General features: G+C 40.1%; 1 protein-coding gene across 1 annotated transcript in view; it reads left to right on the top strand.

Moving 5' to 3' along the window:
• Positions 1-26,463, top strand: part of ASTN2 (astrotactin 2) — a 1,142,502-nt gene extending 1,116,039 nt beyond the window's left edge. Inside the window, exon 23 of the mRNA XM_036751653.1 lies at positions 25,627-26,463. Coding sequence (XP_036607548.1) covers positions 25,627-25,864 — 238 coding nt within the window. The 3' untranslated portion in view covers positions 25,865-26,463. The remainder of the gene's footprint in view (positions 1-25,626) is intronic.
• The last annotated feature ends 1,345 nt before the right edge of the window (positions 26,464-27,808 follow it).

Here is a 27,808-nt window from a genome sequence, read left to right as displayed (position 1 = left end):
AAACATTGTGAATACAAAGATGAATAATATTGTCTCTGCCCTAAAGAACCTTAAAGTATAAAAGTAGGACCAAGCCCCAACAGTACCCAGAGTCTCAGTCTGTGGCTTAGCCCATCATATCACCCTGACTATTGAATTACCGTTTATCCAAGTTATTATTGTTTGGAATGAAGTAGAACTATGCAGTCAGACCTTCACAAATTGTGAGGAAGGTAGCTTTTGTCTTCAGTGTTCCTACTTCCAGGGTTCTCACCAACTTCTTCCATCTCCACGCCAGTGATTTCTTATTCCCTTGTTCTTCAGTCGTGGAAGGGAACATCTGACAAACTCATTCAGTTATAGTTGGTATACTCTAAATATAATATCCCTCCCAGGAGGTATTTTTATATGAAAGCCAGAGTTCAAGAATAAAACGGTGCCCATTCAGTGCCTAAAACCCAAAGGAAGGAAATGCTAATGGTGAAATTTTAGGCATCAATGAGGATCTATTTTGAGGTGTGCGCGTGTGTGCACACACACAGGGCTAGGGAATAGGGAGGTAGAATTCTCAAACCTTGGTTCAGGCTCCTATACACACTGCATTGTATGAGATAAACCTTAAGCCTCTTAGACAGTTCTGTTCTAAACTCTAGGATCATATGAGTTATTGATGGAGAGGATCTTGGAAAACATCTCTTCCAATCCTCTAATCCTAAAAATGAGAACTAAGATGCCCAAAGTTAAGTGATCTACCCAAGGTCACACTTGTAACAGAGGCAGGATGCTATCCCAGGTGTTGTCTTACATTCCCTTCAAGGCACCACCATAGAACTACGAGGATCTGGCTCCCTAAAAGTCAAAAGCTGGAACTTGGTCTAGCATTATAAACATCTCTTTTCAGGGCCTGTCTTATCAGTATCTGGATTGTAATTTTTCCCCTCACATGAGAGGAAGGCTTACCGTGATAAAGGCAGTGAGAAAGGCCAACAGACAGGCAGATGGGCATATCAGTAGATAAAAACACTCAAAGTGAATCATCAAATCCACCATCTTAGAAATAGCCAGGAAAAAAAAAAACCTATTGCTTTTACTGTGTTTTCCCACATTGCTTATTGGGTGCTCAGAAAAAGGTTTCCTCAAAGCTAAACCAGAGATCTATTCCTGACTCCAGCTTTACAACTTGTGAGAACAATTTATGACCTTCCAGGACATAAATTTCCGTTTGCTTGGGACTGGCCCTCCCACAGAGGCAGCTCAAGTTGTAGCTGCTTTGATAACTTGTTAACCTCCAACCACTGGGCCAGTGTCTCACTACCCCCCAAACCCCCTCTATCTTTAACCATCCTTTGCTATTGTTCCATGGGCCCTTTGGCTTCTCTTGCATCTTGGTATTTCGTTGTCTATCGCTAGAGATTGCCATTAGAGATTGGTTTCTGACAATCTCAAAAAAAAATTGCAGAGAGGTAGTGAGGTAGGTCACGAAAAGGAAATGTCCTCTCAAATAGGATTATAGATTTGGATCTGAAGTCACCTTAAAAGGCCATATAATCCAATCCCTTCATTTTATAGATGATAAAACTGAGGTTTAAGTGACTTGCCCAGGTTCACACAGCTAGTGTCAGAAGTCAGATGTGAATCCAAGTCTAACTCTCTATCCACTGTGTCGCATTAAGGACCATAGACTATGGAAGCCGCAAAGGGTCTCATAACATGGGTCATAGAATTTCATATTTAGAAGGCATCTTAGAAAACAGAAAATTAGAGACAAAAGACCCCTGAGAATAAAAAATGTTAGAAAATAACAATAGAGCTGGAAGAAATCTTAGAAATCATTCAGTCCAACCCATTCATTTTAGAAATGAAGACACTGAGGCCTGGAAAGACTTTTCTTACCTAGCCTGGGCTGAGTGTCCTGACTACCAGTCCAGTGCAATGGAGACTGATATAAAATCACCTAGGAGGTTGGATGGACTCCTCCATCAATAGTTATTACTAAACATCTCTTATGTGCCAGTATCTTTTATAGAGGGAATTATGGGGTACACAAAAAGGTAAATAATAATAAAGTCACATATCTATAGCAGCCAGCTGGAGCAGTGGATAGAGTGATGGATGAGGAGTCAGGAAGACTTGAGTTCAAATCCAGCCTTAGATACTTCTTAGCTGTGTGACCCAGGGAAAATCATTTAATTCTGTTTGGCTCATTTTCCTCCTCTTTAAAATGAGCTAGAGAATGAAATGGCAACCACTCCAGTATCTTTTCCAAGAACACTCCCTCCCCACCAAAAAAAAAGGAGTTGCAAAGAATTGGACATGAATGAAAACAACTAAATAACGAACACAGCACTTACTAATTTATAAAGTACTTTCTTCAAGCTCTTTGAAGTAGGTGGTAGAAGTACCTTTGATGTACATACAGATGGAGAAAATGAGGCTAAGTCAACATTCATTTATTAAGCACCTACTATGTATCAAGCAATGTATACCAAGGATACAAAGAAAGGCAAAAGACTCCGTGTTCTCCAAGAGCTCACAGCCTAATATGGGAGAGACTTCAAATGCCTTGCCCAGCATCACATCACTGATAAGTTGTAGAGCTGGGTCACAAACCTAGGTCTCCTAACTTTCAAATCTACTGGCCCTCTTAAGCATTTTGTATTCAAGTGCTCCCAGTTTGGCCACAAACACCTTAAATATTTGGTGATTTTAGCACTATCCTAAAATATGTGATTCAAACCAAGTATATTTCCTTCATCCTCAACCCTTCCCCTCTTCTACCTTTGGCCAGGGCTGGGCCAATTCTAGAGGAGTATGGTTTGGGGGCACAGTTTACTGACTTAGGACCATGGTGATCTATGAAGATGTTGTAGGTGATTCAAAATCCTGAGTCATGAAAAATTAATTTTTATATTATGAAAAGGATTTCACTTTTGTTTCTAGTGTAAATCTAGAATTTCTAGCCCAAAGTAAGCATTTATTTAGTGCTTTGTTCCTATTATTTAGCTGATTATGTACTTACTTAAAAAGTCTTAGACAGATGCTTAGGACACTGAGAAGTTATGTAACTCGACAGCTTCACACAGTCATTATGTACCAGAGATAGGACTCAAACTCAGACCTTCCAGAGTTCAAGGCCAGCTCTCTGTTCCTTGTGCTAAGACTATAACTTGCCTATCTGCATTGGAAGAAGGAATTTCCTCACCATGAGTTCTCTATACCAAGGAAATCAGAGATTTAAATTTATATATGTAATATAAATAATAAATATAAAATCTGCGTGTAATAGTGTGGGGGAACAGAGAAAGGAGAGTATAGAAGTATATAATACCTTTCTTCCTCTTCAAGGATATTAATGCTAGGCTTTAGTGGGATCCTCTAAGAATCCCCAGCTTACTTTGAAGGTCATCTCAAGCAATGCTTCTAACACTAGACCTTTCCGGATTTCCCTAGTTGCTAGTGCAGTGTGTCTCTCTTGAAATTACTTTGCACTGAGTCTGTATATGGTTTTATATTTATTTATATTGTACATGTTGTCCCCCTCCATGAATACAAGCTCCCAGAAGACATTTTTGTTTCGTTTCTTTTTTTCTTTCTTTTTTTTTGTTCTCTCTTGCACCTATCATAGTTCCTTTCACATAAAAGGTGCTTAATAAATGCTTGTTGATTACTTGTTTGGTCAATGTCAAATGTAGTGCAAAGTGAAGTAGCTAGGAGCCAAAGTCTAGACTCATAGGATCATAGGCCTTAGAACTAAAAGGGATGTTAGTGATGATCTAGCCCAATCCCTTCCTTTTTTTACAAATGAGGAAACTGAGACCCAGAGAAATGAAGCTGTTTGCCTAAGGTAATGCAAGTGATACAGCTAGAATTTGAAACCAGGTCTTCCTGGGGAACCCCAAAGCCACTCTTTATACTTTACCATTGAGCCTCTATAAGTTAGACCAAGCTGAGAGTAAGCAGTGTGCTTTGTAGTGGATGGTGAAGAGACCAACCTGCCTCAAAGAGAATGCTTTGTGTGCTTGTGTCAAAGGTTATGGGATCCTGAAAGCTCCAAGTGTCCAGTTCCAGCCAGGTCACATGGCTGCTTACATAGTAAGATAATGTCAGACTAAAGACTAAAAACCAGATCTCTTGATTCTAAGTCCAGTTCATATTCCATGATACCATGTGTGAAAAATAGTCCTAAATGTGAAAAATAGGGGGAAAAAGTTGAAAAGACAAAGTAGAACCTAAACACAGAGGGTATCAAAAACCAAATTGTAGAGTTAGTACCTGATGAGAAAGGAAGCAGGGAACCAAATAAGCAAAGAAATTCAAGAAGATTAACTTGGCAACCTACCTGACATGGATTGGGGCAAGAGGATGAAACAAGAGGCTATTACAGAAACGCCATGTGTGAGGTTATGAAGGCTCATATGAGGGCAACAACTGTGGGAATGGTGTTGAAAGGATAAATTTCAAAAGGGAGAATGAATGAGAACATTGTGATGGTGAAGCTATAGGAAATGTGGAGGAAAGAATAAAAGACAATTCCAATATTTCTAGGCTGGGAAATTGGGAGTATGATTGTGCCTCTGATGGAAACTAGGAAAGGTTAGGAAGGAAAAAGGAAGTAGTTGGTTTTAGGAAAGACATGACAAGTACAGTTTTAGATAAGTTGACTAGGAGTGGATTATCTATAAGGCAACAGATATCCTCCCAAAGTCTAGACTTTTGGAAATACAGGTCTAAAGACAAAGGGTGGAGATGGAGGTTTAATAGTTATCTGCATGGAGGTATAGATAAAGCCATGAGAGTGGATGAGCTCACCATGTACTTATAGATGAATTATTTCTGTTTCATTTCAGTGCCAGACACTGTGCTAATCACTGGAGATATGAAGAAAGGCAAAGGCAACTTTCAAAGAGTTCACGATCTAATGAGGGAGACAACATGTTTGTATATGGTTGTTTACAAGATAGGTACAGGATCAATTGGGGATAATTCACTGATAGAAGGCACTATTAATTAAGGGGGATTGGGAAGAGCTTCCTATAGAAAACAGGTCTTTAGCTGGAAGGATGGAAGGTAGGAGGTAGAGTTGAAGAGTGAGCATTGCAATCATGGGGCACAGCTAGTGAAAATGCCATAATGAAAGAGCCAGGAGATGAAACAATGAGACAAGTGTCACTGGGTAACAGAGTACATGAGGGAGGGGATGAAATATGAGGTGTACCAATACTAGGCAGGGAGAGCCAAGATGGCAGAGAAAAGCCAGGAAATTGCTCTCCCCAGCTTCCCTCAGAAACAGTGTTAAGTCTAAAAGAATTCTGGAGCAACAGACTCCGCAAAGACAGAGTGAAACAATTTTCTAGCCCAAGATAACTTGGAAGGACTTTAGGAAAGGTCCGTCTTACTTGGGTAAAAGAGGAGTGCAGCCCAGAGGAGGCAGCATCCAGGCAAGCCAGTGGGAGGATCTTAGTCATAGCACAGATCAGCAACCAAGTCCCCACCATCCAGGCTCACCAGGCCAGTAGCACAGCAGGCCAGCTGTGAGGCATCCAGCTCCAGTGCAGCAGGCAAACAGCCAGCCTGGAACCCAGGGAACAATAGGCATGATTAGGCCCGGCCACCCTAATGCAGTGGGCAAGCCGCCAGCCCCAAAAGACCCAGTGCAGAAAGTCAATGACTGGATGTTGGGCCCCCAGTACAAGAAGAAGCTTGGGACAGTTTCCCGTGTACCCCAAGAGCAGAGCTCAACTTTTTTAAATGAGCAAAAAAAAAAAAAAGAACCATGACCGCAGAAAGCTACTATGGCAACAAGGAAAATCAAAACACAAACTCAGAAGAGGACAACAATGTCAAAATGCCTACACCTGAAGCCACAAAGGGGAATATGAATTGGTATCAAACCCAAAAAGTCCTCTTGGAAGAGCTCAAAAAGGAATTGAAAAATCAAGTAAGAGAGGCAAAAGAAAAATTGGGAAAAGAAATGAGAGTTATACAAGAGAATTATGGGAAAAACAGTCAACAACTTGGAAAAGGAAGCATAAAATTGACCAAAGAAAACAACTCCTTAAAAAATAGAATTGGCCAAATGGAAAAAAAATCTACTGAAGAAAATAATTCCTTTAAAAGTAGAATTGGCCAAATAGAAAAGGAGGTACAAAAGCTAACTGAAGAAAATAATTCCTTAAAAATTAGGATTGGGCAAGTGGAAGCTAATGACTCTATGAGATATCCAGAAATCAGTCTAACAAAATCAATAGAATGAAAAAATAGAAGAAAATGTAAAATGCCTCATTGGGAAAAACAACTGACCTGGAAAATAGATCCAGAAGAGATATTTAAGAATTATTGGACTACCTAAAAGTAATGATCAAAAAAAGAGCCTTGACAGCATCTTTCAAGAAATTATCAAGGAAAACTGCCCTGATGTCCTAGAACCAGAGGGTAAAATAGTCATTGAAAGCTTCCACCGATCACCTGCTGAAAGAGATCTCAAAATGAAAACTTCAAGGAATATTGCAGTCAAATTCCAGAACTATCAGGTCAAGAAGAAAATGCTACAAGCAGCTGGAAAGAAACAATTCAGATATCAAGGAGATATAGTCAAGATTACATAGGATTTAGCAGCTTCTACATTAAAGGATCAGAAGGTTTAGAATATGATATTCTGGAAGGCAAAAAGCTTGGGTTACAACCAAGAATGAGCTACCCAGCAAAACTGAGCATAAGCTTTCAGGGGAAGAGATGGCCATTCAATGAAATAAGAGACTTTCTAACTTTCCTGATGAAAAGACAAGAGCTGAACAGACAATTTGATTTTCAAATATAAGACTCAAGAGAAGCATAAAAAAGCAAAAAGGAAAGGGTAAAAAAACAAACAAACATGATATTCAATAAGGTTAAACTGTTTACATCCCTACATGGGAAAATGATACTTCTGATTCTTAAGAACTAACTCTCTATTAGGGCAGGGAGAAAGAGTATACTTAGAGGGTATGGATATAAGTTGATTTTGATGTGATAACTTAAAAAAAACTAAGGGATGAAAAAAGGATTGTACTGGGGAGAAGAAGAAATGGGGAGGCAGAATGGGGTAAATCATATCACATGAAGAAGCATGAAAGACCTATCGCAATAGAGGGAAAGAAAGGAGGGATGAGCATTATTTAAACCTTACTCTCATTGGATTTGGCTCAAATAGGGAATAACATATACACTCAGCTGGGAAAAGAAATCTCTTATCCTATAGGGAAGGAGGAGGGGAAGGGCAAAGAAAGAGGCAGGGCATGATAAAAGGGAGGGCAGATGAGGAAGGCAGTGGTCAATAGCAAAAAACAGGTGAGAAAGGACAGGTTGAAAGGAGAGGGAGAGGGAGAGGGTGTGGGGGGGAGGGACAGAGAAACAGGGGAAAAATAGGATGGAGGGAAATACACAGTTAATAATAATAACTGTGAATGTGAATGAGATGAACTCTCCCATAAAACAGAAGCAGATAGTAGAGTAGTAAAAAAGAGAATCCTACAATATATTGTTTATAAGAAACACATTCAAAGCATAGAGACTCACAGAGTAAAGGTAAAAGACTGAGACACAATATATTGTGCTTCAGCTGAAGTAAAAAAAAAAAAAGCAAGCGTAGCAATCCTGATCTCAGACAAAGCAAAAGCAAAAATAGATCTAATTAAAAGATATAAAGAAGGAAACTACATCTTGCTAAAAGGCACCATAGATAATGAAATAATAGCAGTACTAAACATGTATGCACCAAGTGGTATAGCATACAAATTTCTAGAGAAGAATTTAAATGACTTACAGGAAGAAACAGATAGCAAAAGTATGTTAGTAGAGGACTCCAACTCTCCCTCTCAGAACTAGATAAATCTAAGCACAAGATAAACAAGAAAGAAGTTAAGGAAGTAAATAGAATTTTAGGAAAGTTAGATATGATAGACCTCTAAAGAAAACTGAATAGGGATAAAAAGGAACATACCTTTTTGTCAGTGATACACGGCACCTACACAAGAAGTGTATTAGGGCATAAAAACTCAAAACCACATGAAGAAGGGCAAAAATATTAAATGAATCATTTTCAGATCATGATAAAATAAAAAATTACATGTAATGAGGGCCCATGGAAAGATAGATTAAAAAAGTAGTTGAAGGTTAAATAATTTAATCCTAAAGAATGAGTAAGTCAAACAACAAATCACAGAAATAACCAATAATTTCATCAAAGAGAATTGCAATAATCCCAAAATTTCTGGGATTCAGCCAAAGTAGTACTTAGGGGAAATTTTATATCTCTAATGCTTACATGAATAAAAGAGAGAAAGAGCAGATCAATAAATTGGGTATGCAGTTTAAAAAGCTAGAAAAAGAACAAATTAAAAACCCCAATTAAATACCAAATTAGAAATTCTGAAACTCAAAGGAGAGATTAATAAAAGGACAGTAAGAAAACTATTGAACTAATAAATAAAACCAAGAGCTGGTCTTATTAAAAAAAAAACAATAAAATAGATAAACCTTTGGTTAGTTTTATTAAAAAAAAGGAAAACCAAATTGCTAGTATCAAAAATGAAAAGGGTGAATTCGCCACCAATGAAGAGGAAATTAGAGCAATAAGCAGGAGCTATTTTGCCCAACTGTATGCCAATAAGTCTGACAATCTAAGTGAAATGGATGAATATTTACAAAAATATAAATTACCCAGGAAGAGGAAATAAAATACTTAAATAACCTCATTTTAGAAAAAAAAATGAACAGGCCATCAATGAACTCCCTAAGGAAAAAAAATTTCCAGAGTCAATTCCACCAAACAATTAAAGAAAAATTAATTCCAATTATATATATATATATATATATGTATATATACATATATGTGTATATATATGTATATATGTATATGTGTGTATATATACATATATATATATATATATATATATATATATATATATATATATATATACACACACATACACACACTATTTGGAAAAATAGGTGGAGCCCCACTATATTCCTTGTATGACACAAATATGGTGCTGATACCTAAATCAGGAAGAGTCAAAACAGAGAAAGAAAATAATAGACCAATTTCCTTAATTAATATTGGTGCAAAATTTTAAAATAAAATGTTAGCAAAGAGATTATAGCAATTTATCACCAGGATAATATACTATGACCAGGTGGGATTTATACCAGGAATGCAGGATTGGTTCAATATTAGGAAAATTATTTGCATATTGACCATATCAATAACAAAACCAACAGCAATCATATCATTATCTCAATAGATATCTCAATAGATCTCAAAAAAACTTTTGCCAAAATACAACACCCATTCCTATTAAAAACACTAGAGAATATATGAATAAATGGAGCTTTCCTTAAAATGATAAGTAGTATCTATCTAAAATGAAAGCTGGAAGGAACATTAGATATTACCTTCTAGGCCACCCTATACTTGATCTGGAATCTCACATACAATATAGCCAAGTGATCATTTCACCCCACTTGAGACCTCCAGTGATGTAGATGTTAGTGAATGCTAGTTGACTCATTGATGGGGAACCCTCCTCCTGAGAGTTTGTTTGAACTTTTGACAGCTTACATTGAGCCAGAACAACCCTCTTTACAACTTCCTTCTCACCTCCTGCCCAGTGGTTCTAGTTCTGCCCTCTGAGGCCAAGCAGAATGATCCTGATGCCTCTTTTCCATGGCAACCCTTCAAACACTTAAAAACAACAAGCATGCCTCCTACTCCAAGTCTTCTCTTCTCTCAACCAAACATTCTGTTTTGTGAAATTATATAAATGTGAACATCAGTTCTTTCAACAATTCATCATATGGCATAGACTCCAGTTCTTTCCCCCTCCTGGATGGTGATGCAGCTTGTCTAAGGCCTTCCTAAAATGTGGCACCCCTGCTCTTAATTCAATCTCTTTGACATAAGTGTCAGTGCAGAGACCAATGGTACTGCCACATCCCTCATATGTAGTCTCTACATATCCTACTGTAGTCAAAAAATAAGTTAGATTTGTTGATTGCCATGTCATATTGTCGATCAAATTAAGCTTATTTTGTTGGTCACTTTTCAATCATGTCCAACTCTTTGTGACCCTATTTGGAATTTTCTTTGCAAAGATACTGGAGTTATTTCTCATTTCCTTCTCTAACTCATTTTACAGATGAGGAACTGAGAAAAGGAGGGTTAATTGACATGCCCAGGGTCACACAGCTAGTAAGTATCTGAGGCTCTATCTGAACTCAGAAAGGTGTCTTCTGGACTCTGAGTCTGGCATTCTATCCACTGCACCCCCTAACTGCCCTCATTTAACCTTATATTCTAGATCATTTTTTATAAAAAAAAAAACTACCAACTGGCCATAGCTTCTTCTCTCCTGTTCTTGTTTATTTTTTTGATCTGTGTAGGACTTTACATTTATTCCGATTAAAATTCATCTCATTCAGTTTAGCCCATCACTATAGCTTACAAGGAGGTTAGAGGGCCTGTTGTTCAACATACTAGCTCCCAGTCTTTGTGTCATCTATAAATTAGGTAAGCATGCCATCTGTGCCTTTGGCTGGTTCACTGGCCCCTACCATACTCAACCACAATACGTCCTCCAGGATGTGTACCCAGTTTCCCTTCCTTATGTGGTGATGTTTTTCTCTGCACTTCAGATTCTTCTTCCGTAAGGGAAGATGCCACAGTCAATAGACAGAGCATTGTACCTAGAGACAGAAAGACCTAAGTTCAAATCATGCCCTCAGATACTTTCTAGCCATGTGACCCTGGGAAAGTCGCTTAATAATTATCTATTTCAGTTTCTTCATCTGTAAAATGTGAGGATCAAGTAAATTAATATTTGTAAAGTGCTTTGCAAATCTTGAAGCACCATATAAATGTCAGCTGTTATTATCTATAAAAATGAAGGAGTTGGAATGGTTCACCTCTTGTTCCTTTAAGCTTAGACTCATTTCTTTTGAATTCTTTTTCGTAGTAGTAGAAACAGATTTATTCCAAGCCATCAACATGGTAAGACCACCAACCAGGCCCTTCTCTCTAACTATAGGTGTGTGTTTTTGAGGCCTGTAAGAAATCCATGTGGGTATGAAACTGACCAGAGCTAGCTGGCATGTGTAAGGCTTTGCTTCGTGCCAAGTTAAGAGATGGCAAGTAAGCTTACCCATCCACCTTGAGAGAAAGAGAGTGAGCCAGAAAAACAGTATTCACTAGGATACGGTGGACACACCTAGTACATGTGAGTCATTTATAGGTGAGACATTGGGTGTGACATCAGTCCCAGCCCACTGCTAGCTCTTAGCCCTAACCTATGCCATTGCTTCTCCAGGCTCCGTGGTGACTATGATGAGTGAAGATTTTCCCAGGAGTACCTTATTGGGTGGGTTTACTGGGTAGACTTTGTTCCCATGGTTCATTAATGTTGAACCTCAAAATGTTTATCAGCTTAGCCTCTCAGCCACAGGATTGCATGCCCATAAAACTTAGTGACAAGAGGGAGTCTATTGCCTCCAAGTAATAAATACATCAGGCTGGCGTCCCCCAGAGCCTGGTTTCCACGGCAACTACAGGTTACTGCAAACAGCTGCTCCAAGAAGACACACTGACATCCAGATGTCCTAAGCATAAGGTTTACATTAGGAGACATTAAAAACTGAGCTCATAGGTGGCCCTAGACCAGGACTCACTGTGGTCAGGACATCCTTGGCATTGGCTACTTTGGTCTCCCTTAGTCTTCTTTGATTGAAAAGTGACACGAGGAGAGAAGAAACACAGAGAAGGATTTTGTGCTGCCTAAATAGGAGGATCTTGACCTACCAAAATGTATTATGATTGTGCATTCATTTCTTCTTCTGCTGGCATTGTCAAAGACTATCCAGTACTGCCTTTGACATTCTTTCGAGGACTTTACTGATTGTAGGCATAAAGGGCAAGAATTTACTTTTGAGAATTTATTAGACACAAGCTCTTGATTATCTCTCTCAAGTTATGGTAGTTTGGGCTCCAGAGAGATTCAATCACTCTCCTTTAATAGAAAACTTCTCAGGAATGCTCCAGAGATTCTGATCGGAGAGTGAGGGAAGAAAGGGAGCCACATCTAGAAGCACATGTTTCTACAAGTCATCTAAGAAGTCCCAAGGGCAATGTGGATAGATATAGTTATAGCCACATGTAGAGGGCCAGGGGGACAGGGCATCCTAGAGGGAGCCCATTCTTCTGAGGTCTCTATGGTGAATGATAGGGTCTGCACTTAGGAGCTCAGAATAATGAATAGTCATGAGGCTAAAGAGTTGCTTGTGTTGAGATTCAGTCTTCCACTTTGCTGGCCTGCTTCTTCATATAGCCGAACCACAAGGCATTGACTCAACACTTTCAATTGATTTAATTTACCTCAGTTTCTCCAGTTGAAAATTACTAAAAAAGCATTGATCTATGGACATCACTTCTTGAACAAACACTTGGGTGTATAAGCATGACACAAAAAAAGTCATTCAAACCATTTGTTTAGACCAAACAATTGTTTGATTAAATGATTATTTTTCCTCCTTTTCAATCAGTGGCACTGGTAGCAGTAGATACTTTCTTTTTTGTATCAATGGCTAATTTGTGAATAATGATGTTTCTTGATTCAAGTGCTCTTTATTTCACTTCCCATCCCTCTAGCCCCCACAAAAAATGATAATAATGATAACAATAATCTGTTGAACCAGGGCTCAGGGACCTTAGAGATTATCTAGTAACCAAAAGTTCTTAACTCTCATTTAAGCTGTTTGCCTCAGTTTCCTCAACTGTAAAATGGAGATGATAATAATAGTATTTACCTCTTAGGATTCTTGTGAGGATCGAATGAGATCAAATTTGTAAAAGGACTTAGCACATAAAAGGTACTTAATAAATGTTTCTTGCCTTCCTTCCTTTCTTTTGTGTCATTAGCTCCTCTGGCAGTCTGATGAGGCTTATAGGTCAATTCTCAGAATGTTTGAAAATACACCAAATAAGATAGGTCAGACAACAAAGGAAGCCCATTATTTTGAAATATGGTTATTTAAGTTAACAGACATCAGATACTAAGCTAACCATCCTCTTCCAAAACAGGAAACCCTTTTCTAGCATCCCTGAGAGATGGATGGTCATTCAGCCTTTGGTCAAAAACTTCCAGTGACAGGGAGATCACTGCCTCACAACTTAGTCATTCTTGGTCAGTTCCACCTCCAAGCATTAGTGAAATATGTTTCACATGGGACTGAAATGTCTCCTTACTTATTTCTCCCTACTGCTTTTTCTGCCCATTGGAGTAAGAAATAATAGGTCGTATTACCCCTTCTATATGTCAAGCTTTTAAAGACTTTATGATGTCTACCCTATTTCCCCTTATTTTTTCTCTTCTTCAAAGATCATACTATCAGTTTCTTCTTCATAGGACTGGTTTTTCATCCTAGGCAACTTTCTCTAAAATCACTCCAGTTCATCAATGTCCCACTTAGACAAGGATGGACAAAATGGAATACAAGACCCCTAGTGGGGTCTTACAGTGCAAAAAAAATGTGTGGGGGCAGCTAGATGGTGCAACGAGTAGAGCACCAGCCCTGGAGTCAGGAGGACTTGAGTTCAAATCCGGCCTCAGACATTTGACACATTTACTAGCTGTGTCACCTTGGGCAAGTCACTTAACCCCAACTGCCTTGCCATCCCACCTCCAAAAAAAAGATGTGTGTATGTTGAGGGGGGCGGGGGATGAAAGTCCAAACTAGATAGATGCTATTCTTCCATTAATGCAGCCTCAGATTGCATTCATTTTTGTGGAAGTCACATTGCCCTGTTGAATGACAGTGAATTTGGAATCAACAAGAACAGAGATATTTAAACTCAGATCAAGCAGCCATGGATGTAGTTGAAAGGCAAAAAGTAATATGTCTTCACAATCTATTTTTCATTCTTGCCCAACTGCCCTCGGAAGTTTGATCTCTATCTGGCCACTACTCTATGCCCTGTCACCCAACAGACTAGACGCTCAAGTGAGCAAAGACTAGGCACATACATTTCCCTGAGAATGGCTGTCTGATCCAGTCAGACCAGTAGAAAACAGCTGCTTTCCTAACCTTCCATTTTCTAGTCCCTCCTTGTTAATCAAGTTATAAATTAGTTTTCCTAGTCCCTCCTCCACTCCTTCCTCCCCCCACAGTCAGGGCTAGGTCAGGTCTCTGTTTAGGAAGATTTCATTTCCAGTATTTGAAAAAGTGGTCACTCTGACCTGCCATCTTCCCCCCACCAAGGGAACACTTGGAAATGCCCTGAGTTTGATTTATGGGGCTAAACTGGCAATGCAAGAGCTGTGCGACAATATATTATCCAACTCACATCAGGCAGACTCATTCTTTCTTCTCTCCCCACCTCTTACTCTTTTCCTCTCACAGCATGTCCTGAGCAGTATACTATTCAGCTCCTTGTTATTTCTCATTCTGTCCTCTCCTCACACTTTCTGGGTTTATTTCTGCAGCCTTTCAAGGAGATAGCAGCTGGTCGTGTTTCTCAGCAAGAGAGGTAAAAAGGCAAGATATTAGCTTAGAAATCAGGAGATCTCACTCTGCCCATAACTTGCCGCGTGACCTTGGGTAACTCACTTCTCTTTCCTGGTCATTGATTTGACCATCCATAAAATGGGAACAGTACAAATCTAGAGATCATACTAGATTAATTCATATTTAAAATTTCTTCAAGCACTGAAATGTTATGACCATTTACTACTACTTTATAAGACACAACACTAGATAACTTGAAGAAGAACTTTTTCATACTCCAGATATCAAGGATTTGGGATATAAGTCCCTATCTAAAGTCCCAGTTTCCATTCAATAGCTCCTTATATTCACTTTCTTTTGGGTTCAGGATGAGGGAACACAGTCCCCAGGGGCAGACTGACCTCTTCTCTGCTTGAAAGACAATTATGATGTAGCAGAAACCAGTCACTCCCTAAACATTTGTTAAATGCCTCTTCTATAGCAGGCACTGTCCTAGGCACTAGAGATACAAAAGCAAGAATGACACAGCCCTTGCTATCACAGTGCTTATCAGGGAAATCAACATATACATATAAATGTAAATTTTTGTATGTAAAATATGAGCATAATAAATACTAGATAATTATAGGGTGGCACTAAGTAGCTGTGACAATCAGGAAAGGCTTCATGCAGAAGGTGGTACATGACCTGAGTCTAACAGGAACCCTATGGATTCTAAGAGGCAGAGATTGGGAGGGGCAGAGGAAGAATATCCTTTAGCCAGTACGAAAAAGCCAGGAGATAGGAAATGGAGTGCCATTCCATTCAGGTGTGATGAACAGTAAGAAGACCACTTTATCTGTTTTTAGAATTTGTAGAGGATAGTAATGTGTAATAAGGATAGGGAAGTAGGTTGGGTATAATTTGTGAAGGGCTTTAAATCCAGAGACCTTTACATTTGGTTCTAGTGGATAGAGTGCCAAGCCTGGAGTGAGGAAGACTTGCCTACCCAAGTTCAAATCCTGCCTCAGACGCTTCATAGCTGTGTGACCCAGGGCAAGTCACTTCACCCTGTTTGCCTCAGTTTCCTCATCTGTAAAATGAGCTGGAGAAAGAAATGGCAAACCACTGCAGTATCTGCCAAGCAAACTCCAAATGAGGTCACAAAGCATTAGACATGATGGAAACAAGTGAACAACAACTGAAGTTATTATTTCTTGGGTTACTAGTTTGTGACGTCACATTTCATTTGCCTTCTATCCTCCTCACACACATGTGCCCACTGAGGCTGTGCCAAATCAAGCAGAAGCATATTGCTAGTTTTGCTCATTTCAGTCTTTGTGCTCGTCACACTCATTTTTATTTTCCCTTCTTTGAAACATCATTCCTCAGCCATGTGCTTTTCTAGCTATTATCATAGCCAACAAAATTAGGAACACATTATGTCCAAGGCCGCTTGAGAGAGGTCTGTGTGAACCTAGGGACCTTGATCCCAGTTCTTCTGAAGGTTTACTATAGGACTATAATTACACAGCTGAATCATGACATCCTGAAAGAACTTGACTTTAATCCTTTTCATCTCAACTTTAGTAATACCTCTCAGAAAGACTGCTCCGAAATACACCCTCATGTTTTCAACATCTTTTCAGTTCGTTCTAGCTCTCCTTCACCCCACTCACCCACTAACATCCAAGTTTAAGGCTGTCCCTGCCCCTCCCAAGCAAATTTGTGATGGCAGCAGATAGATGTCAAACTGCCTCTCCTGCATCATCATCACTCTACCCTCTACCATTTTGGTATGAATTTAGGAAGTCAAAGAAAACTATTTCCCCTGAGGCTCCTTAAAAGTCTTACCTCATCCTCAATCTTGTTGGTGACCATCAGAGCATGCCTGGCTTCAACCAGACAAGGAATTTTCTGGCAGATGGAGAAACCCCAGGATGGAAGAAATAGATCCAGCTAAATGAGTTCAAATACTGACTCCTAGCAGGGGGCAAATGTAACTTATCTGCCTGTGTTGTTTTAATTGAGGGCAGAGACAGCACATGAATCCACTTTTCAGGCTGGCTTTCAATGAAAAGAAGGTGGGGAGTATCACTCGAATTACCTCTGCCTCCTTCCCGGAGCTAGTTTTATAACCAAACAGGTAAAGTAGCAGTCCTCTAGTGCAATGGGATAGTAAGGTCACCAAGCAGGCATCCTTCTGCCTGCAATTTTTATCATTAAAGATTTCTTTCTTTAAATATTCTCCCATAAGAACTCCCATTTCACAAACATCTTCATGAAATACCAAATGCTTTCTGCACAATGAGTCAGGTAAGTAGCACAACTATCCTTATTCCCATTTTACAGATGAAAAAATTGAGACTGTAAGACTCATTGTCTTGCTTCTCCTAGCTGTAGATCCTGCTCATCCCTTTGAGTGAGGAATTTAGGTGGGATTTGTGAACACTGAGGGAAGAGATCTAACTTCTAGTCCTAGCTCTACTATTGAATAACATAGAGGAAAGTCATTTAAATTGAGTCAAGCAATCAGCCCATCAACAAGCATTTATTAATAACTTCTGTGCCAGGCGCTATGCTAAGACCAAAAGTGAAGCAGTCCCTATCATCGAGGAGCTCACATTCTAGGAGACAGGGGAGAAACAAACACATACACACATAATAGATGTCTTACAGGTTTTGAGAGGGAATACACCAATAGCTGAAAGGATCAAGAAAGGCCTCATACAGAAGACACTTGAACTGAGTTTTGAAGAAAAGTAGAGATTACAAGGGTTGGAGACGGAGAGGGAATACATTCCAGGAATGGGACGCAGACAACACGAAGGTGCAGAGATTGGAGACAGAATGTTATGTATGAGGAATAGTAAGAAGGCCAGGATGACTGGACCATACATTGATTGAATGAAAGGGAGGATAGAGGAAAGGTTATTTAATAAAACTGGAAAGGTAAGTTGGGACCAGGTTGTAAGGAGCTTGGAATGTCTAAGAAACATAAATAGGCAAGTTCTGACGTACTATGGGTTAGACTGGGGACAGCAAGGGAGGGAATAATCCGTTCTGTTTGGGAAATATTGAGCTTGAGATGCTGAAAGGACATCTAATTTGAGATGCCCAATGGGCAGTTGGTAACACAAGACTAAATATCAGGAGAGAGACTGGGACTAGATGAACAGATGTGGGAGCTGTCTGCCCATAGATTATAATTAAACTCATAGAAGCTGATGGAATAATCAATTGAGAGTGTGTAGAGAGAGAAAAGAGGAAGCCTATGACAGAGCCTTGGGCTACACCAACAGCTAGGACCATAATATGGATTATGATGTAGCAAAAGAGATTGAGAATGAGCAGCCAAACGAGTAGCAGGAGAACCAAAAGAGAGCATTGTGAAAACCCAGAGAGTAGAGATTATCCAGGAAGATCAATTAGAGAATTTCAAAAGAGGGTTGTTTGGGGGAAGGAAATTGGTTTTAGACATACTGAGTTTGAGATGTTTTGGATATGTCCAGCTGGAGGCATCCAGTAGGCAGTTAGGGATGTAGAACTGCATTTTAGGAGAGAAACCAAGGCTGGTTATACAGATGTAAGAGTGATCTGTATAGGTGTTAGTTACTGATGAGATCACCAAGTGAAAGAGTACAAAGAGAGAAGAGAGCCCAAAACAGAGTTCCTAGATACATGCACAGATAGGGGGTGGGATCAGCATCAGGATCCTGCACAGGAGACCAAGGTGGGACAACCAGGTCATTACGATGAAAATCAGGAGAGAGTAATGTCAGGAAGTGCTAGGGAGGAGAAAGTTTCTAGGAGAAAAGGATAGTTACCAATGCCAGATAGTTCAATGAAGTTAAGGAGTAGTCATCATTATCAAATTTAAGAATTAATTAATTAGTCATTGGTGAGGGAGAGAAATGTTTCAGTTCTGCAATACAGTGAGAAGTCAGTCCAAGAGAGATTAAGAAGTAAATATAGTTGGGGGAAATGAGGGAGGGGGGAGGGGTAGCAAGGAATATTAATTTTTTGTTTGTTTTTGTTTTGTTTTCCCTAGGAGTTTGACTATAAAAGGGAAGGGATATAGTAGATGGTATTTTGAGGGAATTGTAAGATCAAGTGGAGGATTTGGGGGGGGGGGTGTTTTTTTTAAGGATGAGGAGAACTGATCTCTTTTGTAAACAGAAGCCAGGAAATAAGGAGAGATTGAAAATTAGAGGGAAAAAGAGGGGGTGATCAAAGGAGCAAGGTCCTAGAGCAGAAAAGAGGTGATGGCATCTAGGGTACTAGTAATCAGGTTTGTCATTTCCTTTTTTAAATATTTATTTGTTTTTAGTTTTCAACATTCACTTCTATAAGATTTTGAGTTCTAAATTTTTTCCCTCCCTCCTTCCCAAGACAGCATGCAATCAGATATAGGCTATACATGTAAAATCATATTAAACATATTTCCACATTAGTCATGTTGTAAAGAAAAATTAGAACCAAAAGGGAAAACCATGAGAAAGGAGAAACAAACAAAAAAAGAAAATAGTATGCTTTCATCTGCATTCAGACTCCATAGTTCTTTCTCTGGATGTGGATGGCATTTTTCATCATGAGTCTTTTGAAATTGTCTTAGATTCTTATATTACTGAGAAGAGTTAAGTCTATCAAAGTTGGTCATCGCACAATGCTGCTGTTGCTGTGTACAATATTTTCCTGGTTCTGCTCACTTCATTCAGCATCAGTTCATGTAAGTCTTTCACAGTTTTCCTGAAGTCCACCTGCTCATCATTTCTTATGAAACAATAGTATTCAATTGGAATATGGGACAATGGTATTTAATTGCATTCATATTCACAACCTGTTCAGCCATTGCCCGATTGATGGGCATCCCCCCAATTTCCAGTTCTTGGCCACCACAAAAAGAGCTGCTTTAAATATTTTTGTACATGTGGAACCTTTTTCCATTTGTATAATCTCTTTAGGATACAGACTTAGAAGTGGTATTATTGGGTCAACAGTTTATAGCCCTTTGGGCATAGTTCCAAATTGCTCTCCAGAATGGTTGAATCAGTTCACAACCCCACCAACAATACATTACTGTTCCAATTTTCCCACATCATCTCCAACATTTATCATTTTCCTGTTTTGTCATGTTAGCCAACCTGATAGGTATGATTTTGTATGGGGTTGGTATTTTCAAGGAGAAGGGACACCTCTTTGGAGACTGAAGCAAAGGAAGAGAAAATGGTTGATGTTAATGGTATATTGGAGTGAGGCATTGGGGGGAAAGGAAACTTATGACCAATGGCCTCATTTTTTCAGGCAAGTCTTTGATGAGGTCCTCTTCTGAAAGAAAATGGGAATAACTTGTATAGATGGATTAATAAATGAAGAAAATGTTTCAAAAAGATTACGAGTGGAGTCATCAAGTATTAATTAAATGCCTACTGTATGACAGGTACTATGCTAAACACTGGGAATAGAAAGAAATGCAAAAACTATTCTTGTTTTTAGGAACTCATAATCTAATGCAGAGAGATATAGATAATCATTAGGGGAAAAGTCAACACCTTGGCATGTAGCAGTGAAGGGATAGGTGAGCCTGCACAGTAGAAATGTGTGCTGGATCCAGTATCATTGTGTGACCTCTTCCACTTACATTCAACAGTACGCATGGATAGTGGGAGTGATGTGGGATGGAGGTTTGGAGAAGAGATGGGTCTCAAATATGGAAGACGATATAAAATTAAGCTGGTTGACCATTGGATTAATATTCTAAGAGAGAAACGTTAGGTCAGAACAAGGGTAATGACCTGAGAAAACAGGGAGGAGTAAAGTGACTAGAGGTTGCCTTGAGGACTAAGAAAAGGCTTAAGAGGGATCAGGAAAAAAGGAAAGGTTATGGTCAGAGAGAAAAATATCTGAATTGTGTATACAAGAGGTGAAACATATTAGGGGATATCAACATGTAAAGTGAAGTACACTAGGCATGTGTTGGGAAGAGAGAAAGATTGAGAATCAAGTGTTACTAAAGTCTCTGAGAGAAAAAAAAAAAGGATGGTCTGCAGGCCAATTAAGAACTGCCTTGGGGAAAAGGATAAGCATATATTAAGCATCAACTATATTCTAAGCACTGTGCTAAGTGTATTACAAATATTTGATCCTCATAACTACCCTGTGAGGTAAATGCTGTTACGCCCATTTTTATAATGAAGGAAACTGAAGCAGACAAAGATTGAGTGACTGGCCCAGGGTCACACAGCTAAAAAATTTCTGAGGCTGGATTTAAATTCAGGTCTCCCTGAGTCAAGGCCCAGTGTTCTATTACCATACCTAGCTGCCTAGAAATCTGTTGGAATCTAGATAGCATAATATAATCTGGATGGAATGACTCAAAGAATAACTCCACTACTGAGTGATCACATTAGGGGGAGAATCTGAAAGTGCCTGTGAGGAAAAAGAAGCCTGCCTGCTCCTACTCTTTCTCCTGGCCAAAGATGTCAGGGCATGAATTAAGGTACACACAGTGCTGGAGAGGGTATACAGGGGTGCAGCATCCTCTCCGGGAAAAGCCAGGTTTCCATAATTTCAAGGAAATAGAAAAAGCAATAGAATGATATGTATAATGTGAGGGGCCGTTTGTTAACAAAATGGAGGGAGGGAAGATTGGGTATGGACGTGAGTGGTCCAAGGCTGACATGGATGAGGAAGAAGAAAGTCATGGCTAGGGAAGGATACTTTGGCCTCATCATCCTCTGACTCTAAATGGCAAGGATTCTAGGTGGAGACAATGTCGTAGACTGATCAAATACAAAGATCCACTTTGCTCCCTGGATGAGAAGGATACAGCCACAAGGGCAGTCAGGTCTACGGTATTATGATCTTGGCCATGGGAAAAGGGGAAAGGGCTTTGATAATCCAGCTCACATGTCCTCCTTTCCATGCATCTGGGTTAGCCTTGGTCAATTCCCCAGTTATTCAGTGAATGATACTTGGCTAGCCCACACTAGCATAACTGAGGAAGATTAGTTAGCCAAATTAGGGGACAAAATAGGCTGTCGCTGAGTCGTGTCTGACTGGCTTCCCAACTATGATGTCACAAGTTGTTGTTCAGTCCTTTAGTCATGTCTGATTCTTCATGATAAATCACCCTGTGGACTGTATGGACCATATCACACCAATAACTTCCATAGAGTTTTGTGTGTTTTTTTGGCAAAGATACTGGAGTGGTAGTGGTATATCATTATATGGATGAGGAAATTGAGGCAAACAAGGTTAAGTGACTTGCCCAGGGTCTTGCAGCTAGTAAGTGTCTGGGGCTGGATTTGAACTCGGGTCTTCCTGACTGCCGTCCTAGCACTGTATCTACCGAGTCACCTAGTTGCTTCTGATGTCACAAGTAGGCACAGCCAATAAGTTTTTAGAAAGGAAGTTTTCAGATTGGGGGCAACATTCCATAAAAAAAGGAAGGGTGGGAGTGTTGAGCTGGAAGGCAGTAAGGCGTATCTAGAATAGAGGTAGCCTGTCAGCAGAAAGTGGTATATTTTCTAGACTTCCAAAACTACTTTTAGATATGTGAAGCAACATATGAAAGGCTTCATAGAACATTTGGAGTCAGAGGATGTGGGTTCAGATAATTCCTCAGTTACTCATCGTCTGTGTGACTTTGGCCAAATCATTTAGCCTCTCTTCCCCTCAGTTTTCTCATCTATAAAATGGAGCTAATAATCCCTGTCCTGCCTAGCTCATAGTTATTTAGGTTCAAATGAAATAACATATCCCAAAATGCTTTGTAAATGAATGTGTCAAGGACAACAGAAATGTAATTTTGTATTATTACCTAAAACTAAAAAAGCAAAGAAATCACTCATTCCTTAACCCTCTAAAGCCAAGGGCATCTGGGTGGTATAGTAAGATAGAATACTGGACTTGGAATCAGAAAGATGAGTTCAAATCCTATCTCAGACTCTTAGTGTGTGACTATAGGCAAGATGCTTAACCTCAGACTCAGTTTTCTCATCAGTAAAATGGCTGCAATAATAAAACCTGCCTCACAATTGCTATGAGGCTCAAATGAGATAATACATGTGAATCACTTTCTAAAACTGTATAAATGTTAGCTGTCATGTGGTTTAACAGCTTGGTTTGGAACCAAAGTACCCAGGTTCAAATGCTGGTTTTGCCATTTGCTGCCTGTGTTACTTTGCACTGGTCATTTAACCTCTCTGGGCCTCAACTGCCTCATCTGTAAGATGAGGGGGTTGGATTAAATGACCTCTAAGGTCCCTGGCAGCCCTAAATCTATGATTCTAGCATCCTGTGATCCACATAAGATGCAGCAGATGCACTTGTAATGTCACAGCAGGACACAGTCTCTGTCCCTCGATCTTGTCTGCAGTGGGAAGAGTCATTCTGGCCCCAAGTTATTTTGGGAGGGAAAGACTCAGCTTTGAGGGAGAAGGGAGTCAGGGCCAGCAAGCTTTTCAAATCATCTGAGGCAAAGAGAGAATGACATAAGAGCCAGAGCCTTTCAAAGCCAGGGAGGGAGCTGCACAGACCCCACGAGTGCTTGATGTCAGTCCCTTCACATATCCATCCTCCCCGCTGCTTTAATCTGGAGCTCTGGCTTCTCTGAAGCTGGGAGGTTTCTGTCTCAGAATCTCAATCAGCAGGGCTGTGTTGAAGATGTCAAAAAAAAATAGTAGAGTGCATAGATCCAAGGCTGAAACTCCCTAAAGGTTTCCTAATTAAACAACTCCCTAGCCCTCGATTATCCAGTCTCTCTCCTTCTTTCCTAGTTCTAACATCCAACAGAGTTCCCACCCTCCCCAGGCCGCCAGGTATAGTATGAACATTTTGCCAATGGGAGTAAGTAGTGAGGTGAGAATATTGGAACAATACCTAACCCCGCTTCCTCTCTCCTCCTCCACCATACCTCAGGCTGCTATAAATAGAAGCTTTGACAAGGCTGGTATAGAGTATAATGCCCCGGGGGCTGAGCAACTTCTGCTCTCTTAAGAGTCTCCAGGAGGGGTTAGTGTTTAGGGGAAATGCTGTGTTCAGTGACCTAACCAAAACATTCAACTGCATTAGCAAATCTAGGCTCTGGCAACCATGAAGTGAGTGAGTTTGGCTGGGCAGAAAAGCCCTTCAACATCCTGAAGTTATTACATGATTAAACAATCGATAAATCTTTATTGAGTGCCGACTTTGAGGTTCCTTACCCGGCCCTTCCCCACCCCAACAGATGGTTAAAGACAAGCCTCTCCCTGCCTTCTTTCTCAGACTTCTTAATTCAGGGCTGGGGGAGCCTGGTGTTGAAGGATACTCAGAAATTCTTCACACACTCTACATTGCAACCAGCCATTTCCTTGCCTCACTGTTGCTGAATTTAACATTTCATCTTCTGCTTCCACACCTTTGTAAAGGCTGTTCCACATGCCTGAGATACATTGCCTTCTTCTGAGATACATTGCCTTCTTACCTCTGCCTCAGCTTTTTACAAGACCTAACTCCAGTGCCACCTCTGTCTAGAGATCTTACCTATTCTCCCCAGCTGGTAGAGTTCAAGCACTCCTGAAATTATTTTGTATTAACTACATTGTATATCCCAACAGAAAATAAGCTACATGAGGGCAGGGACTATTTTCATTTTGTCTGTATGTTCCTAGTGCCTAACCCAGTACCTTGTACATAGCAGGCATTTAATAAATGCTCATGGAATTGTATGATAAAATCATGAAAAAGAAGGGAAGAAGCAGAGGATTGAAGAGACAGAAAACCTTGTTTAAAATCCTGGCTCTGGATCATCTTGGCCATATTATTAAACTCAGGGCCTTGGTTTCTTCCTCTGCCACCTAAGGTTGTTGGGCTATGTGATCTCTTAGTTTACTTTCATCTTCTGTTCTCTGTTTGGACCTGTGTTCCAGGGTTCTTTACAACACTGACGTTCTATGTTCCAAAGCCCCTTCCATCTCTTGTATTCTCTGATCTTTTAATTTTGGGAGAACAAACATGGATCTGTTCCCCCAAATCCTGAAAGAGTAGAAGTAGGATTGGAGAACTCTTAGATCCTAAAGGAGGTGGGTTGAGAACAAATGAATGGAAGAACCTTTATACAATCAATAGTAAACACATCAAATTCCTTAAGTGATAATAAAAAATCCTTTACCCTGACATGGTCATTTGCAGTTTTCAAAGTACTTTCCATGCATTAGCTTATTGCAAAAGGGATGTGTGTTAGAATGGCAATAAGAGATCAGCATTTTGACCTAGTTCTGCCATAGGGATGATGTTGGGCATGTGACTTCCCCCCTCTGGGTTTGGAAGTCATAGGAGCATCGATTTTGAGCTAGAAGGGTACTGAGAGACCTATCTCTTCACCTGCAGTAAAGAGGTACGGCCAGCTGGCATGGTTGGATATAGCATCCTCAAGGAGCCCAAATCACATGTGAGGAGAAAATAGTCTCCATGGGACGAATAGAAGCATAGAGCTGAGAGGGACCTCAGATCATTTAGTTCAACCCTGTACCTCACCCCTAAAAAATTTTACAGATTAGGAAATTAAATAAATTCCTTAACCTCTCTAGGCCTTAAAGTCATATGGATAGCAAGTGGCAGAGCCAGGGTTGAAATTGTTTCCTCAACTGTAAAATTAAGTGACTAAATTCAGGGATCACCAGAGTTCCTTCCAGTTCTAATATCCTGGGATCCACATGAGGTACACAGGGCAAGTATTAGTATTTCCATCTTATAGATGAGAAAACGAAGGGTCATATAGGAGAAGTAGCTGGCCTGTGACTAGTGACAAAAGTGGAGCTTTTGATTTCAGATTGAAAGACAACATGGAATAGCGGAAAGAATACTAGATCTGGCAAATCCCTACTCTGCCATTGCCTGTATGATCTCAAGCAAGTCTTTTAACCTCTGTTATGTCTCAGTTTCCTCTTCTGTCAAATGATAACCCAAAGTTCCTCCCAATGTGAATAAAGCCTGGTGATTTTTCAGTTTGTGTAGGAATTCAAGAGCCATGGCGAAGTATCAATGGCCATTCTCTAGAACTTTTTCCAACTCAAAATCCTATAATCCCATGATTCTGTGCTAGAGAACTTGGGGCTCCTGGTCCTCCAACTACTCTTTCCTCCTGCCTTTCAGAAAAGCCCACCTGATCCTGAGGAGGCTGGAGAAGGTCAGCAGCCACTGCTCTACCCTCCTGCGCAGCGCCTACATCCAGAGCCGTGTGGATACCATCCCCTACCTCTTCTGCCGCAGTGAAGAGGTGCGGCCAGCTGGCATGGTTTGGTATAGCATCCTCAAGGACACCAAAGTCACATGTGAGGAGAAGATGGTCTCCATGGCACGCAATACGTATGGCGAGTCCAAGGGGCGGTGAGAGAGAAGACTGGCCTCAGGCTTCGGATGGCCAAGAGCAGAGACTCTCAAAGTACAAGCAATGGAAGGACACATGAGGAACCTGGATCCTGGGTGGGATTTGGGACAGGGTGGTGACTGAAAGGAGTCACAAAAGCCAAGCCAGACTTTTTCTCCCATGAACAGTTGAAGGGACCTTAGGTAGCAGCCGGGATCATCCATTACTTTCTTTCTTTCTTTTTTGAGACATTATTTGACTCTGTCATAAAGTCTCACCTTTTGAAAATCTTTTCTTATGGACTCCAGAAATCCTGAAATGAGAGCATTCTGATGGGGGCCACGTATTACCCTTCCCTCCCTTTCCCCTTGACTTTGACTAGCCTCAGCAATTCTCTCTCTGTGGTCACCCTTCACCTCCTCCTACCCTGCCTCTTCACCCAGACCTCAGAGCACACAGGACAGCCCCTTTGGCTGTAGCCATCTCCCCAAAGTTGACCTGACAATATTTTCCCAGTGAGGATTTTTTTTAATGCTCTCCCACTTGCAGAACTCCTGCCTCTTCCTACTGCTCACAGACCCACCCCAGCAGAGGTCCTGACAGGCTGTTCTGTGCATTAAAAATTCATATGAAGTCCATGTTCCTGCCTATGTAGTATTTCTTGCCAGTGGAATACAATTTGTGACACTCTAGCTTCCCCTAGCCAATGATCTCAGGTGCCTTTCTTCAAGAAACTGAACAGCAAAGGTGTAGCTACTGCCCAAGAAGCTGTCAGAGGTTAATGGGAACCCCAAGAGAATGATAAGGAAATCCAAGCCCCTAGATAGTTCTCATGCATCTCATAGATGCTTATTCATTCAACCATCGTTACCTCTCAATCAGAGATCTGACTGAGCTTATGATGATAATCATGTTGATACCAATAGCTAACGCTTAAATAACACTTTAAGGTTCGCAAACACTTCACAAACTTTGACTCACTTGATCCTCACAACAACCCCAGCAATTAGGTGCTATTATTATCATCTTCATCTTACAGATGAGGCACATAGTTTAAGTGATCTGCCCAGGGTCACATAGCTAGTGTCTGAGGCTGGATTTGAACTCAGGTCCTCCTGAGTGCTAGTCTGGCACTCTATCCATTATGCTAACATGGTATAGGGGGAAGAACCCTGAAATAAGAGTGAATAAACTTTGTTTCTTGTCCTGAATCTGCCACTGACCTACTGTGTTGCCCTTGGGCAAATCATGTCACTTCTCTGGTTCTTCGTTTTTCTCATCTCTAAAAGGACAAGAATAACTTTGAAGGTCACTTCCAGGTCTACCCTTCTGGGTTTTAAAGTCTGGCCCAGCTAGAACTGAAGTATAAACATTCACACACATATATGTGTGTATATATACACATAACATGTATCTGTCTGTATATATACACACACATAAATATGTGTAATATATAATATTACATATATTATATGTCTGTAATATATAATATTACATATATTATATATAATACATAATATTACATAGTATAATATACACACACTTACATGTGTACATATAAAATAAAGGTATGTGTGTTTGCGTATATACCACTATACACACACACACACACACACCCTATTAGCTACTAATACTCAAGTTGCATTAGCTAACAAACCTCATAAGGAAGAGAGCTTAAATGTAATGCAACACAGAAAAAGTAAATTTGCTATGGAAGATGAAGTCTGGAAATGTCCAGACCATGAGGCATGGTAGGTAAAGGTCAAATTCAGTAGATGTAACTAAACAAGGAGCTCCATAGTACCTGACATAGTTCGAGGATTTGGGAGATCAAGGAGAGAGTTTTAAGAGAATTCATTGTAGGGAAGGGATATTGACTACTTTTTAACCTTGATAACAATTTTGTTATGGGCCTGGCCTAGTTACCCACTTACTGAAGATTTTCTTTAAAGTGAAAATCAAAAAATC

Source organism: Trichosurus vulpecula, chromosome 3, assembly GCF_011100635.1.
Source record: "Trichosurus vulpecula isolate mTriVul1 chromosome 3, mTriVul1.pri, whole genome shotgun sequence".
In the NCBI taxonomy this organism is placed as follows: domain Eukaryota; kingdom Metazoa; phylum Chordata; class Mammalia; order Diprotodontia; family Phalangeridae; genus Trichosurus; species Trichosurus vulpecula.
This window is presented reverse-complemented; position numbering and strand designations above follow the sequence as displayed.